Source organism: Canis lupus, chromosome X, assembly GCF_003254725.2.
Source record: "Canis lupus dingo isolate Sandy chromosome X, ASM325472v2, whole genome shotgun sequence".
NCBI lineage: Eukaryota > Metazoa > Chordata > Mammalia > Carnivora > Canidae > Canis > Canis lupus.
The window spans coordinates 7,064,714-7,081,994 of NC_064281.1; the positions used below are offsets into that span (position 1 = coordinate 7,064,714).

The following is a 17,281-nucleotide window of genomic DNA, read 5'->3' on the forward strand; positions in this document are numbered from 1 at the left end:
CTATTTAAAAAAATCATTACCAATGAGTTTGGGGGGGGTTAAAAGACAAATGTCTAGTTTCCAAATTTGCCTAGAATTGGTCCTCATGGCAAAAGCAAAGCGGTATCATGATTCAAATTAAGGTGACCTTGCGGAAGGTCAGAACTCTTTTTCATTTTACCGTATGTTGATGTTGTTCTTGGTTAAACTCAACAGCGCTTTTCTCTGCGACTAAGAGTATGTAATTCTGAGTCTGCATCCAACTTTAAAGGGGTTCGTGTTATTATTATGTCTCGGTAACACCATCATCTCATACTGTTATATGCTATAACATTGCTAACAATCCCATCCCGCTCCAAAAGAAAAACATTGGAGGAGCTCATTCCAATCTGCCCAGGGGCTGGAACAACGGAAACACAACTGGGCTGCAGATAAGCTGATAATTTGGCCAGGAAAGATAAGGGTACAGGGAAAGCCCGTATGCAGGTGGGCTGTGCCCTGCTGTGGACTGCTGACCAGGTGCGAAGAGAAATATGAGGATCTGAGGGTGCTTTGGGTTTTATTGCCAAAGGCAGCTGTGATGAACATTCCAGACACTGGGGCAGAAGTTAGAGCTGCCAGAAGGAACAATGAAAGCGACTCTAACACTTGAGTTTGTATATAAAACTGAGCCAAAGAGAATTGAGTAAGAGCAGACTGTATTACTGTAATTCATCTAATATGTTTATATGTAATCTTCACCCTGAAACTCTCTCACACCGAAGTCAAATATTTGTGGACCTAGCTTGAGTATATGAGGGAGGGAAGAGTGGCCAAGTTTCCAGGGTCCCCATCTTTGGGGGAGAAGCCGGAGGACAGGACACTTTATAATATTTAAGATGTTCATTTAAAGCCGAACACTTTTGAACAAGACTTTTCAAAGCCCAAGATGGGCTTTTCAGAAAAATAAAAAACAGAATCCCTTCATAAAGTGCTTTTGGTGAGAAAGAAAAGTAGTGACGGAGTGGATAGAAGCTACAGGGAATCCGGCCTTTACTGTGGGGCGACGTGCGGGAACATGGTTTGGCCCGGCCCAGAGGAGGCCAGTTCCGCATGCTGCTGATGAACTCTACGGGATTCTGCTATCTGTTTGCTTTAGGGTAAAAAAATAGCCCCCAGGAACCTCAAGAGAAATCCTCTTTTCTCGAGGTTTCTAAGATTATGAAGCTGGAATGTTGGATGAGGGAAGTGGGATGCCATTAAAAATGGGAGCCCGCTGTGGTAAGCTGGCAATAAAAGTCTCCTCATAAATGAAACACAACTGTGACGATACAATAAAGCTGTCCGGCAAGAGCCCCACGGCTAACGCCTAAAACCCTGAAGCTTCACACAAAGGAATTTCCCCCCAAGAGTAGCACACACGACATGTCCGTCCAAGACATTGTTGATGCTGTTGTTAATTTTTCAGGAAAGCGCAATCGTCAGACAAGGTGAAATGAGTTAGGGGGGGACCAGGGCTAAAGGAGGCGGTGGTTCAGAGCTCAGGGTCCCGAGGAAGTCTTCCTGGGGCCGAATGCCAGATCCTCCCAACTTCCTAGTCCTATGACCTCAGGCATTTGCTTAAACTCTCCATTTCTCACATTCCTCTTGCCCGGTAGACCAGGTGTTCTCCTAGGGAGCACCGGCAAGGTGTGGAGACATTCTTGGTTGTCACGGGGGGTGGGGGGGGGCGCCAGGGGGTGGAGGCCAGGGGTGCTACATAACAAAAGTCCGGCAATGCTCAGAACAGCCCAACCACAACCAAGAATCATCGAGTCACTAGGGCCAAGGCAGAGAAACCCCGGGGTAGCTGGGGTGAGAGCTAAATGAATTAGTAGGTGAGAAGCCATTACGAAGTAACTACTCAACGAATGTTAACTATCACTATAGTTAAAAGACTGTTTATCTGGAACGTCCACATAGAACCATGCTACAAGGGCTGGGCCCCGTCAGCCTGTGCTGATCACCTGGGGGACTTCATAGCATGAATCGAAAATTTTTCCCATCTACATCTTTCACCAAGACAACGGCTTTGGAAGCTATAACATGAGAACCAACTCCAGAATGTTTGGAGTTGTTTTCAAATCCCAAATGCATTCTCTAAAGGCTCTTTGCTGATGCAATGGGGTGAGGGAGGGTGGGGACGAGGGGAAGTCTTTCAAGATGTACAGTAGGAATTGGGAGACTTTGGCTGCAGAGGGCTAGACGGTGGTTATGATAGCGTCGCGGACCACAGGGTCTCAACGACTCAACACCCCTGTTGTAGCAAGAGAGCAGCCCCTGACAAGATGGAATTAAATGGGTGTGGCTGTGTTCCAATAAACCTTTATTTAGGAAAACAGGTGAGGAGTCAGATGTGGTCCCAAGGGTCATCGTTCACCCCCCTCTATGGGGGCCTCTACGCCTCCTAAAGGCATAGAGGAAAAGAAAGATCACGGACATTGTAATCAAAGAGCTGCAGGTATGAAAATGCGCCGCATCTGTGTAAGGATGGCTCCTGGCTTGCACACTTTCACTGAAAATATCTGTAAACTCTCTGACACCTAATAGCTGTTTGATAAATATCAGTCTTCTCCTGTCGGGGCATGAAGAGTTGCAATCGGTGAGTTCATAGGATTTCAATTTGAAAATGAAAATACACTTGCAGGATGGTTTTTACTCCCCCCGCCCCCACGTCCTGCGGCTCCTGTGACAGTTTTAATAATAACCACCGCTCTTCCGTGCTGTCTTGCTCAGAGCACACTCGACTGACTTTCCAACCTCACATTCTTGGCATTAAGGCCAGAGACTTTTCTTTTTGTGTTAAACGGTAACTCTGTTCAAAGCGGTTCCAAAAAGAAGCAGCAGAATGGAAGGTGTTGCTCATAATTCATTCAAAAACAATAAACTCCTCCCTTCCTTTCTCTTATTAATTACACACTTTATAAAACAAATGCTCCACTCCCTTCCGTTTGGGTTGGGTACACAGAATGAAAAAAAAAATCTATTAACCTGTCATGGACACTTGTGTCCATGAAGTCTTTTTCATACAGTTTCTGAAAAGTGCTCCTTTCGATTAAGTAATTTTCAGCTAATGTATTTGGCAAAAATCACATTGTGGTCAGAAGCTAAAAAATCATTTACAGAAGGGGACGGTTCAGTGGTGGCTGGGGAGGACAGAGGTGATCCATCTCAGGGAAGGGAAGTCATTTCAAATGGAAAGAGGAAGCTTCCATCCCATGACCTTCCATTACTCATTTTCGATCTTACATGTCATTTCTCATTAAGCGGCATTCTTTTTCGTTGTTGCACCCTGATTCCTGAATAGCGGTGTCCTGGAAAATTACAAAGTTGAACTCCTATTCAGGCTTGAGCGAATCCAGGATAGATGCCGTCTGCCCCGCTGCCAAGTGACAGAGAATGAGGATCGGACGCCCACTCCTCAGTGGGCCCTACGGTGGGTGAAACACGCTCACCTGTTGTGGTACGTCCTGCAGGCACAACTGGGCAATGCGAAGCTCTGTCCTGTCTTTCTGATGCAGCCACAAGTAACATCTACGACACTTTGCCTGGGTATCGTCACCTTAGAAGCCAGGAGCCTGATTTTTAAGTATCTTTGGTGCCCGGTGTTTAATATTCACACTCATTCAAACAAGGTGAAAGGGAGGAGCTTAGGGAAATTGAACACGCGAGCTGGGGGCACGAGGGGAAAGGCATGTGTGCCATCATTCCATCTCAGAGGAGGCCTGCGGTCCTCTCTCCGGGATGCAGGGCAGGAGACAGGGCTGGCAGGTACAAGTCATCGCCAGGAAACACCAGTGTGGGGTGCAAATGGTATGAAGCCAGGAGGGTATGGCTCACCTAGACCACGGGGGGCAACTGGAAATTCGCCCTGGTGGGTGACTTTGGGACTCTGCAGAACAGGCCAGCTGATAGGGGGAACGTGAGGTATTTACCTAACATCTCCAAGCAGTGGCTGGTTGAAGGCTGTTCCGGGGGTGGCTGGGCAATAATTCTCCTCTGGAATTAACGGGTGGGTACCCTGGGTGGGGGAGACCCCAGGCAGAGTCTTAGGGGCTTCCGAGGGAAGGAGGCTCTCAGGCCAGGGGGCAGAGGGCTGGTGAGTGCTCTAAGGGTGTGGCACTGCCCATTACAGACACAAACACCTACATCAGAGGGGACTACAATCTGGACGTTTCTTAAAGAGCTCTAGAGGACATCACAGGGCACCCGTGTCACACTCGCCCAGCTAGCTCTATAGCCCCGACGACTTCTGATGAACTGCAGGGCTGAACAGAGTTTGCACCTGACCGTGCTTTCTATCCTGACCTTGGTCTTTTTTTTTTTTTATTTCGGGTCACAATCTACCTACAAACGTTCATCTACGACTGATGATAAATGGGCCTACATCTAAGCAACGGCAGGCCAAGTCGCCTGGAGAAAAAAAAAAAAAAACACATGGAATCTAGTGAGTCGGACTCAAATATATATATTTCTTTATCTAAAGACCCCTAGATTTTCCATCATTCCAGATCACTGGGAAATTAACATTGTCTTACTAGAACAAGGGCTTTCCAGTTTTCAGCCTCAATGGGTACAGTTTTCTAGAGTCAAATTGAATCTTAAAATACTTAAGTTAGGGATTACACGAAGAAGTGCTTCTCTCTCTGTCTCTCTCTCCTTCCATTATCTGAAAGGTCAACTCTATTTCTATATACAAACCTGCCAGATGTTGCCTTCTCACCTCCTAACTGGGAAACAGAATGCTCTGCTTACATTTGTCAGGATCAGGGGGTGGCGGGGAGGCGGCCTCCCGCCAGGTAATGGAAACACTGCTTGCTTTAATTTTATTACCAAGAACAAAGCCTTCTCGTCGCTTACTAGAACCCTTAAAGGCGGGCCTCATGGGCATAGTTCTAATTTTTTCGAGACCACAAACAAGAGGAATTCTTTAAGGCCATTTCATGAAAACCAGAAAGGAAAAATTACTTTCTTCTGCCAAAAGTAAGGCGACCCTTTGTGGAAGCAGCCAGAGCCCGAGTCAGGTGGGCCCGCGCCAGCTGTCCTTCTGCGGGCGCGAGCGGCCGTCCTCGGCCCGGCCACCCCCCTTTCGTGGAGGTTAGATCAAGGCGACGTCACAGATACCAAAGAAGCCACCTTCCCTCGGGATGGCATCTCCCCGGCCCCGCTGGCCCCGCTGTTTTCGGAGACCACGCAAAAGGAAGAAACGTCTCGCCCCCCAGAGCCGAGCGTGCTCCCCTTGCACACTTGCAAACTCTCTAAAGCCGGGCCCGATGCTGCCGACGAGCGCACCTTCCCAGGCTGCTCCTGCTCCTGCTCCTGCTCCTGCTCCTGCTCCTGTGGCAGGTGTCACTTGCCTCCCCCCTTCAGGCACAGGTGGCTAACGCTACTGCTTTCCAGAGATCTCTGCAACGGTCTCGGGAGCCGGGGAATGTATGTGAGAGGGCGTGAGGCCTCTTCTGTCTCTCCGCCAGGGAGGAGGGTGGCGGCAGGGGACGGAGGTAACACCGAAGCCATCTATGGCCTGTTGAGTGCCCATCATGTGCAAAGCACCACGCTATGGCCTGCGACAGACGCTGCCCCCCAAAGGCAGTGGCTTCATTAGAGAAAACCTAGCAAACATGCTGACGACTGCGTACATAATCATCCGCTAAGCCAAGGGCTATAGACGTTCTAGAGCTGTGTGGTCCGACACGGCAGCTACTGGCCTCTTGCAGTTTGGGGGCTTTGAAGTGTGGCTAGTCTGGGGGCGCCTGGGCGGCTCGGTGGTTGAGTGTCTGCCTTTGGCTCAGAGTGTGACCCCGGGTTCCGGGATCGAGTCCTGCATGGGGCCCCCTGCGGGGAGCCTGCTTCTCCCTCTGCCTGTGTCTCTGCCTCTCTCTGTCTCTCTTTCTCTCATGAATAAATAAATAAAATCTTAAAAAAGAAATGTGTCTAGTCTGAATTGAGGTGTGCTGTGAATATGAAACATATATTAATCATTTTTGTGTTGACTACATGTTGAAGTGATAATCTTTTGAATGGATCAGGTCAAAGAAAATGTACTAGTAAAATTAATTTTACCCCTTTGTCTTCACTTTATTTTTTTTAAAGATTTTATTTATTCATTCATAGAGACACAGAGAGAGAGAAAGAGAGGGAGAGAGAAGGAGGCAGAGACACAGGCAGAGGGAGAAGCAGGCTCCATGCAGGGAGCCCGATGTGGGACTTGATCCCAGGTCTCCAGGATCACACCCCAGGCTGCAGGCGGCTCTAAACTGCTGCGCGACAGGGGCTGCCCTTTGTCTCCACTTTAAAAAAATGTGGTTACTTGGAAATCTCCAATTACATACATGGCTGCCATTATATTTGAGTTGGATGGTGTGATTCCAGAGGGCTTCGGAAATGAGGCAGTTGGTGTGTGCGAGTACCTGAGGAAGGTCTGCTTCGGAATGTGGAAGTGGGACCGGTTGTTGAAGATCAGAATGAGCAAGGAGAGAGCTGGGAAACCCCGAATGAGGAGGATGAGGAAAGCGTCAGAGCAGAGGGGGGAAAAAGGCCACCTCTGTAGGGAGGTAAGGACGTGTTTCAATGATATGTAGGGCACAGTGGGCGTGTATCCGGATTTGGTTATCCGGGAGTGGACAGAGAAACACCCAAGCCAGGTATGGCTTACTAACCCTTGTGAAAAGCCACACTGAGGCCAACTGCAGAGAGCTGGCTATGGCCCACCTCACACGGAGCCCAGCTAAGGTAGGAAGGTAAATTTGGAGACTTAACTTTGGGGAGGGGCTCTTTTCCTGACCTCCTTCTAATTGACTCCCTTTGTATCCTCGACCTCGTTGGTCTGCACCATCTCTCTTTGAAACTATCCATGCTTGGGGTGTCCTGGGCAGCTCAGTTGGTTAAGAGTCTGATTCTTGATTTCAGCTCAGGTCGTGATCTCAGGGTCATGAGACCGAGCCCCACATTGGGTTCTGCACTGGGTGTGAAGCCCGCTTAAGACTTTTTCTCTCCCTCTCTTCTGCCCACCCCTACCTGACCTGTTCTCTCTCTCTCTTTCTCAAAAAAGAAAAAAAAAAAAAGAATAAGAATGAAGCTATCTATGCTTACTTGCTCTCCTAAGATTTTCCTCTGAAATGGTGTTGGAATTAGACATGCACTAAAGACCGTGAGGGTATTTGCCCAAAGACCGTATCTCTATCAACAAATCACTATATAGTTTTCCTTAAGCTTCTAGATTCAAGTTATGAATCTCATTATTCTATTCACAAATCCAAGAAATTTCATAAAACCAAGAATAATCACTCTTGGGGGGGTCCTGAATCAATGTTTAAGTAATTCAACTTTTTTTTAAGAGATTGTATTTATTTATCCATGAGAGACACAGAGAGAGAGAGAGCGAGAGAGAGACAGAGACAGAGAAAGAGAGAGAGAGAGGCAGAGACACAGGCAGAGGGAGAAGCAGGCCCCATGCAGGGAGCCTGATGCAGAACTTGATCCCAGGACTCCGGGACCACACCCTGGACCAAAGGCAGGTGCTAAACCACTGAGCCACCCAGGGATTCCCATAACTAACTCAACTTGAACAGACATAACTCCATTAAACAATCAATGCCATATGTAAATTAGTTGATTAAATCCTGTACACATTTTTTTTAATTGAAATAAATTTACCTACAGGAAAATGCATAAATCTTAAGGGACAAGTCAATGGATCTTGATAACCAACATAACCAACAGCTTAAAAAATATCTCCATCACCCCAGAAAGTACCCCCGGAGCCCCTCTTCCAGTCTATTCTCACCCCCCTGGGTAACCACTGTTCTGATTTTTATCACCAAATTCCTGTAACATTTTAAACTGCATTTATAAATGTAACATATTCAACTTACTTTATAAGCACTTTAAATGCCTAACAGGGTAAAATTAAAACCCTAACAAGGTAAACCTTCTCACATCCTTAAGTAGCTCTTAGAAATCTAATAAATGAAACTTACAAATGTAGTGAAACTCAAGTTCTCCTGGGTACTCCAACACTGGTTTGAAACAAACTATTTTACACTTTTAACTTAAAGACCACAGCTCTAAAATAAATTACACATTTCAGATTGGAATCTCAAAGCTAACCTGTCAAATATCTGTAATATGCCATTTTCTCTTAAATGCTACAAACCCTTAAAACACAAACATATGTTTTAGTTCCAAATTGTAATACCAAGTATTGATTCTACAGATATGGTTTAGTTCTGCATCTTTATGCATACTTCTCAAACTTCGTGGGGAGGTGGAAAAAAAGAACTTTCTTTATTAACAGGAGCAAACTGATCGTCTCAAAGAAGTTGGGGCTTCGTGGTCAAAGAGTTGAGAATAATCTCACAAGACCTGGAGGCCCACTGGCTCCAGTGGCACCACAGAAATATACTCACTGGGGCCCTGGTTATGGCGAGTTGGACAGGGTTTCCAATTCCCCCAGCAGGTGGGATCGCTTCTCGCCATGAGCACTCCCCTAGAAATCTAAGTTTTGAATCATCTCTTTCAACTCTCTCACCTGGTTCGGGGAGCTGAAGTTCAGTAACCACTCCAGTTGCCTTATTCTTTGATTTGATTTGATCCTTTTTTTTTTTTCCTTTCTGGCTGATTCTTTTTATGTCTGCCTACAAGTCACATTTCCATGGTCATCTGAATGACATTTACCGCAAAATGTTATTGGGATAATTAAATCAGAAAGTGATGGTAGGAGCTAGCTAAGTGGTTGTTTTTGTTTTTGTGTACATCTGTGTTAAGTCCCGCCGCTTTTGCCTTCCCTCCACCACAGGCCACACGTTGCTGTGGAGCTGTAAGACTCCATCCAGTGATCACCTTCTAACACCTGCAAGGACCGACAAGGCACCATCTTCCCAACCTATGTAAACACATGGAAGGCTTTCTTGGACTTATCACAACCCCAAACAGAGCTTGTCTGGTCAGAGAATTAGGCTACTAGGATAGTTTTCATCACCTCGTACATATAAGCCTGATGTTCTATCTAGTGAAAATACTTTTAAAAGCATAGTAAAAGCTCTATCATAAATTCCCAGGCTGGGAAGTTACCTCACTTGGTTGTAAAAATCTTTATTTGTGTTGCTTCTCACTGAAAGCCTTTTACATTGAGTGGTGGCCTCAGGCTTTTTAAATAGCTGAATTAAAAATTTCATATTTCTGTTTCAAACAAAAATAATCAATGCTACAATTGTGCTCTTGTTAACGAGCATTTTATATGCATGACTCAATTATTTTGCGGGAGAATTTCAAAATTAGAACAGAGCTCTTCAGTTTTCCCTATAACATTTAGCAATTAAAAATAGAAGTGAATCAAACGAAGGTAAAAGATGATGTGTCCCGCTTCTCTCACACTCTGTAATTATCTTATGTACAGAGATAATTTCATCTTGATTACCATAAAAAAGCAATTTTATATTCATTTGTTGGAAAAATAATTTAAACTAGATATCAAGACCCAGAAACAAAAGAAGCTAGTTCAGTAACAAAATGATGGATTGATGGTTGGAATCATGCTCATCTCTGAATGGTGCGCACAGGCATGATAATGAGACTCAATCTCCTACCTGACAGTTACCTTCTCACCTGGGATCGTTCCTCTCACACCTCTGACTCTCCCAGCTGGATCCATCCAACTACCACTATCTCTTGTGATAACTACAATGGCCATTTTTTTTTTAGATCTGTCATGACCCGTTCTTATTATTCTTTATATCATGCCGGAAACATCCCTGCTGCTCTAGTCAAGTGTCTGAATATCTCAAGGCATGGAGGTTGTGTGTGGAATAGTGTAGGGGAGACGTGATGAAGAATTCCTGTGGTATGGGGAGAGACCACATTAAGATACATGTCTTCTCTCTTTTTCCCACTGCTCATCCGCTGGGCCCCCAATTAAGACCAATTATTTCACATTTAAGTATTAGCCTTAAAAATCTGCATTACTAAATTCAAATATGTCAGAGGAATTACTTTCAGAGGCACGTACATGGGCTCACACTCCAATCCAAGCCACCTGGTAGGATTCTGAATGTGACACAATAGTTCATCCCATCCAAACTGGAAAGATGAGGAGAGGTGTGGATCATGTTTTAAAAAAACTTTCAAAACTGAAACTTGAGAAATGTTATTCTGAGAGTAACACCAAATGGACCAAGCCTCATATTCACTCATTCATTCCTAAGATTCATCTCTTATTCCAAAACAAGACGGGAAGACTTTCTACTGGTCTTCTCATTATTCCTCATGAATATACCTAAGAAGATAACAGGATTCAATGCTTATGAATCATTTTTTTAAGGCAGAAGCATTGAATCTAGGGGAAGATATTTGAGTATGTGTTACATACATACTACTTTAATAAACAATTAAATTTAATCTTCATGGAGAAATGTTAAGTTTCTTTCATGAGCGGTCAATTTTAGCAAACTTGGTGGAGTGAACTGGGTACTTGGTGGAGTAGCCATCATACACATGTGGTAGTCAATCTTCTCCGGAGAGAATGAAGTTCTGTGCAGCCTAAGAGTTCCTCTTCTCATCTGTCTTGGGAACCCCAAGACTTGAACTTGGGAGAGCAGCCTTTACCACAGTGGCTTATAATTTTTGAATGCCACCATTTTTGCACTATCACATTATCATCATTCCAGAGCCGTCTGCATGGAGACCCCATGGATGACTGTGGGTTGCCTGGCGTGTTTTAATGCGGCCAGAATCCGACTCTAATTATACCCTGAGAACATTTTCACAAGGGCTCAGATGGGGTGGGAATCTAACCCTTATCTGCAAGTGACAATAGATTGTGCCTTTGCACATTTGAGTTGGCCCCCAGCACGACATACGTTATCCAAGACCAGACCCCTCTCCACAAGACACAAAGAGCACATTTGGTTTAAAAAAAAAAAAAGAGCACATTTGGTGTTCAGATGCTGGTCTTTATCCAATGGGTGTAGTAGAAGCAATTGTCAAGGTTTTCCATAGAGATGCAGAGAATGCTCTCAGGTAAAACCATATAATAAAATAATATAAACATAAAAGTTCATCTTTCTTTTTAACCCAGTGATTTCCCCCATCTCAAAGTTTACAATGGAATGCTTTTAGGATGTGGTGAATGACTACAGAAGTCTTTTACGGACCCCTACCTATTTTACGAAATCAAGGTTTTTTTTTTTTACCATTTCTGAGGAGCTACTATAATACATCACCCCCCTCCCTCTCAATTTATGGAGCCCAATATCTGGGCAAAAATGGAATTAAAAGGCACTTAGTTCACCCCCACGTTGTCACTTCACGTGTCATCAGCAGTGGAAGAACTCAGAGAAAGCCAGGAAGAGAGCAAGGTTTCCATTAAAATGAAAGAAAAAGATAATTTGCAAACAATGGCGAAAGGAATTAAAAAAAAAAAAAGAATTACAGGGTGCCTGGGTGGCTCAGTCAGTTAAGCGTCTGCCTTCGGCTCAGGTCGCGATCCCAGGGTCCTGGGATGGAGCCCCAAGTCGGGCTCCCTGCTTGGCAGGGAGTCTGCTTCTCCCTCTGCATCTCCCCCTGCTTGTGCTCTCTCTCTCAAATAAATAAACAAAATCTTTAAAATAAAATAAAAAGTAATTACAAACAAGGCAAGATAAGCCAAAGGGGCTCATGCCAGGACTTGGGCGGGATGCCGGCTTGGAGAATACCCTTCTAGGATGAGCTTGGGCAAGGACAGTGAGGTCAGATGAGCCTTTACTTTCTCCACACTGCTCTGGCAATTAATTAGCCACCCTTCCCCAGCTGCTCTTTCCCACCTCTCTGTGTATTTACTCACTGGTCCCCTGTCATTCCCCAAATGAACATCTCATTTGTGTCCAGGTGTTGCAGACCCTGTGAAAGAACTTGATTCTCAGAATGTGTGCAGAATTTGATACATATCAGTATTTGCTTAGCTAATAAACTAGGTCTTCTGATTTTTAAAATAAAACAGGGAGGAGGAGGAGGAGGTGATGAAGAGAAACAGTCCATATTCGATCTGGAACCAGTAGTTCTGTGGCTGACCCAGATTTTGATCACTTCTCATAGGCTTGTCCCAGACCCCACATAGAACTAACCTTAAACTCATCCCCTGGGGATTCTCCACTGTCTTTCTCTCCTGAAGAAAAGAAAACCCAGTGGCCAAAAACCCCACTCGTTTCTAGAATCCCAGCCAGCACCGTACATGCACGATTCTTGAGAGTCTCCCCAATATTGCTCTTTCCATGCCTCTCCCTCCCGAGTCCTGCGCTCCCTTGGCCTTCACACCCTCCGTTCACTGGTTTTAAAAAGACTGGGTACTTACTTAACTATCACAAAGCCATTTCATTTGCTTACCCTTGCTGTAAAAACAAGTCACAAAAACAATGGGGATGGGGGGAGACCTTCAAGCTCTTTTCGTTCTCAAGAAAAGCAGAAGTGAATCCCAGGAAGGAGGTGTGGACTTATAAGGATGTGGCATTTCCTCAGGATTTGGTGGGAATTCATTGATTTGATTTACAACAATTGAGAGTCGCCTCCGTGCTTGGAGTTTTGTGCTCCAGCTGGCATGGGGATTATTTTCCCTAGGAATGCTCAGCCCCGAATACAAGGACACCATCAGGAAGAGGAAAAGGAAGAAATACAGTCTCGGAACCTCGGATGTGAACCAGGAAATGCTGGTCCACTGCGCTGAGTTAAAAGTGCCTAACGGATTCCACTCCCTTTTCGGAGCTTACCAGCGGCCTGGGAGGGTTTCCCCTGGATGTGCCCCCCGCGGGTTTTGCACGAAGATCTCCCTCTTCGTTTTCCATCAGCCAAAAATATCCCCGACTGGAAAGAATGAGGGATGCCGGTTGTAAGGGGGGAAATGACCCAGATCTTTGTGCTCCTCGAACCCTCGCGAAACCCTCAGGACCAAATAGAGTTGACATAGAGCTGGCATTACTAAAGCCCACCCAGCTCTCAACTCCCAAAAGCCGGTTCCTACCGATCCCCCTCACACGCCTTCTGTTTCCATAGAACGAACTACTTGCTCTGGGAACACACACTCTTTATTGTTCTAGCCCCATACCTCGGTTTGCCCTGCAAGCAGTGCTGTTCTTGTCCCTCCGTCCGCCCAAATGCCACCTACCCTGGAAGGCAGGCTCAGCAGAGGTGCTGCCTTCCTCTGCCCCCAGCTGGGAGAAACGTCTTGCTTCCTAGAAATGCCAAGTACAGAGTCCACACCTCTCTCACAGCGATTAGTTTTCATTTTGGATGGCCGTCATTCCTTGGTCTTAGGCAGGGTGCTAAGCTCCCCGTGGGCAGGTCCCCGGGCACCGCACACACGGGGGCTGCCCCTACACGGGAATGGCAGGAACAAATCAGTGTGGCACTTTAGCAAACCCAAGTGACTGGCCAGAGGCTCAAATTTACACGCTCGCCCAGAAATATCTGTGCAGCGAACACAACTCAGGCATCAGCAGTGATCAGAGGAGGCAGGGCAGAAAGTCATGTTAAACTAAATTATCCCAAACCTGGAAAGAAGGCAAAAAGAAGACGGTGAGTCCTTTCGGGGTTGTACTAGGTGGAGTGCGGTCCACCAAGGCAGCCTAAGGAAGGGCCCTGCAACTCCAGGCTGGCAGGTCACGGAGTTCAGCTTTCTATTTACTCCTGATCAAGCCTCAGTCTCTGCAAAGCTAAACATAACTTAGAGAAAACTGATGATATACGACTCATTTTGCCCAAACGTTATGACTTCATTGCCCTTTGGGTCCCGAGCCCAGTTTTGCATCTCACTTAGCTGCCTTATTCTAGCGCCCTTCTACCCACACTGTCACTACCTGCCCCAGGTGTTTGCAGGTGGAGGGCTTCTGCTGTGCTCCTTTCGGCCAGCTTTACCACCTTGCTGGCTCCTTCATCAGTGACTTAAAGAAATCTTCAACAGACTTGTCTGGTTACTGTATTGAGAACTGGATGCTCAATTCTGTGAAAAATTATACTCTGAGAATATTAATAATTATGAATAAGGGACACGTGTAAAAAAAAGGTATTGCCAGTCTCATTTTTCTACTCATAATTAATTTTCTTTAATTTTTACCCAGGATAAATTTCCCAAATACCAAATTTATTCACCCACAAGCATTTCTTTCCACTCCAAAGGCTTGTAGAGAAACATAGTGAAAGGAATGAATACCCTTTACTCCTTACATCTAGAATAACTTCCAAGGGCACGTTATGTGTGGACTTGCAAGTCTGCTACAGTCAATTTAGTAGTAGCTTTATTTAAAAAGCCTCTATCACAACTAAATATCTAATCTTTTGGAAGAAAAATAAAATCTGCTGGTAAATTTCTATCATTTGAAATTGCTGAGCATTTTAGAAAGTAATTTTACATGTTAAAACGAATAGCGTTTTGTAAATTCAAGCCATACTACTATTGCATTAGGAACAAGACAGTTGTTCTGAAATCACTACAGGCCATAATAGAAACCAGACACTAAATGCTTTAAGAAGTAACTAGCTGAAATTGAATGAAATAATCACTCAATCCATAAAGCCTTTGTAAGATTTCCCCATAAAACACAGGTAATTTTTTTGTTTGTTTTACTGAAGAGAAATTATTCTTTCTTATTGTCCTAAACATCAAATGCCATCACATCATAAAAATAAAATACAGCACATGGATCATTCCATTTTGTTCATCCATTTATTCCTATAACACGTATTCACTGTGCCCTACAATAATGAAAACATTATGCTTGTTCACTGTTATTTACCACGTTGTTTAATCAACAAGGCTCAAAATGGTCCCTGGAGAAACCCTTGCCAAAAGCGAATCCATTCTTTTTTTGTTTTTTTAAGATTGATATTTATTTATTTATTTATTTATTTATTTATTTATTTATTTATTTAAGAGAGAGTGCACAAATCGGGGGGTAGCTGAGGGACAGGGACAAGCAGACTGCACTGAGCAAGTAACACGATGTGGGGCTTGATCTCACAACCCTGAGACCATGACCCGAGCCACAATCAAGAGTTAGATGCTCAACAGACTGTGCCACGCAGGCACCCCCAAAGCAAATCCATTCTAAGCAGGAGGTTAGAAAGGTCTGGGTTCTGCAATTTGTCCTCGGTGTCACTGCTGCCTGCATACTCTTGACTTAATCCCGACAAGTGGTCTTTTTCAGGGGAACATATCTGACAACTAAGATGCATTTAATGTACACCTGCAGTGGGTTGAGTGGTGGTCCCCCCCCCCCCAGAAAGATTATGTCCAAGTCCTAATGCCCGTTATCGGCGAACATAACCTTGTTTGGAAATAGAGTCTTTGCATATATAATCGAGTTAAAGTGAATTCCCACTGGGGTAGGATGGCCCCAATCCAATGTCTGGTGTCCTTGTAAGAAGGAGATTTGGACGCAGACCCAGAGACACACAGGGAGAAAGCCAAGGGGCCACAGAGCCAGAGGTTAGAGGGCTGCAGCTTCAAGCCAGGGAACTCCAAGAATTGCCTGGAACTGCTAGAAGGTGGGAAGAGGCATGGAATTCCCCTCCCCTAGAGCCTTCAGAGGGACCAAGTCTTGATTTCGAACTTCTGGCCTCCAGAACTATGAGAGAATAAAGCTCTATTGTCTCATGCCATCCAAGTTCGTGGTGATTTGTCACAACAGCCCCAGGAAACTGATACAACACCTTTTATGTAGTGCTTTTTTGGATGCTTTTTGTGAGGGTGATTAAAATCTACAATATTAGGAATGCTAAGTAAAGCCGCTGCAGGGAGAGCGTCGTGGCAGCAGTGGGTGGGTGGGGGTGGGACAAAGCAGTGCAAGGGGAGAGATTCTGGGAGATTCTAGTTCCTTCCAAGTTCGTCCATCTTTTATATTTGGCTTCGGCAAAAGATTTAATCTTAAAAAGATTCCCATCTTAAAAATGTCAAGGGCGCAGTTTTCACATGAAACACAGCACACACAGAGACAGAGACGCTCACCTCCACATGCTGACAGGTTTGGATGAGTTTAGCCAAAAGGGTCTCCAATTCCGTGTTCCTCTTGATAAGGCTGGTGAGGTTACTCTCTAAGTTTTGCTGTTCAGAAAGAGAAGAAAGATATTATTCTACATCCCGAAAATACTGCACTGTGTCCTGAAGTATTTAGATACCTTTCATACTTCAGAATACACAAAAGCACTCCTACTCCCGAAAAACTGATCTATTTTCCAGGAACCTCAATGCAATCTATGCAGCTTTAAGCATTTATAGATTTAAAGTCGACTCTGCGGAGCTGCATGTAAAAGAACCTTTAAGAAAGGTTCAGATTTCATCCTTTTGGTTCCTGCTTCTCGTAGGAACTCAGGCACATTCGCCTGAATAATTAGCTATAGGTCGTGAACTAAGGAGAAAGGAGGTAATTGGATTTCTAGTTCTTTACCTGAATCAGAAATGGCAATAATATAAGGAATATATTCCCACAGCAAATCAACTATTATTGGATTTTGAGGATTTACCACTGAGGCAGTCCCTCGGAGAAAGGTTTGAATTATCTGGCTCTCGCTGACATTATGACTATTTATAGGCATTTATAAGATATTAGAAGTCCTCATCATACACATTTACTCACTCATAGTACATTTCATTGTACCTGCTTCTATTCTTGTTCTATCAACCTATCCACGTCAGATTAAATTTCCTGGAATGCCACATTTCTCATATCACTATCCTGCTTACAAATCTAGAATTATTCCCTATTCCTTTAGAACATCGAAGTTTGCTGCAATGACCATTAAATCTAATTTTCAACCACAATAACCCGCTTCTCATTCTGGATGCTCTTCATTTATGCCATTCATTCATTTATCCATTCACACAAATTTATTATGCTTCTCCTAAGTGCCAGACTCTGAGAGATTCTGGGGAAACACACGTAAAAATTCCCACTCCCTGCCCACAGGGAGATGGCTCTGCAACTGGGGGAGAGATGCTGTGAATGAGAAAGGGGCAGCGTCAGGGCTGCCTGGAGGTTTTCCAGAGGACACATTCTTGCTGCCGAGGCTGGGAGGATGGGCATGGAGTTTTTGGTGAGCAAGAATGGGAATGTCTTTGGGGTAAATCCCCAACAGTGCAATTGCTGGGTCGTAAGGCAGGTATATTTTTAACTGTTTGAGGAACCTCCACACAGTTTTCCAGAGTGGCTGCACCAGTTCACATTCCCACCAACAGTGCAGGAGGGTTCCCTTTCTCCGCATCCTCTCCAACATTTGTTGTTTCCTGCCTTGTTAATTTTCCCCATTCTCACTGGTGTGAGGT

General features: G+C 44.8%; 1 protein-coding gene across 7 annotated transcripts in view; it reads right to left on the minus strand.

Annotated features, from left to right (window-relative positions):
* MID1 (midline 1) overlaps positions 1–17,281 on the minus strand; it is a 352,621-nt gene that overhangs the window by 51,346 nt on the left and 283,994 nt on the right. For all 7 annotated transcript variants that reach the window (XM_035712385.2, XM_025436333.3, XM_025436337.3 and 4 more), the window contains exon 3: positions 15,968–16,063. In XM_035712385.2, the coding sequence (XP_035568278.1) occupies positions 15,968–16,063 (96 nt within the window). The remainder of the gene's footprint in view (positions 1–15,967; positions 16,064–17,281) is intronic.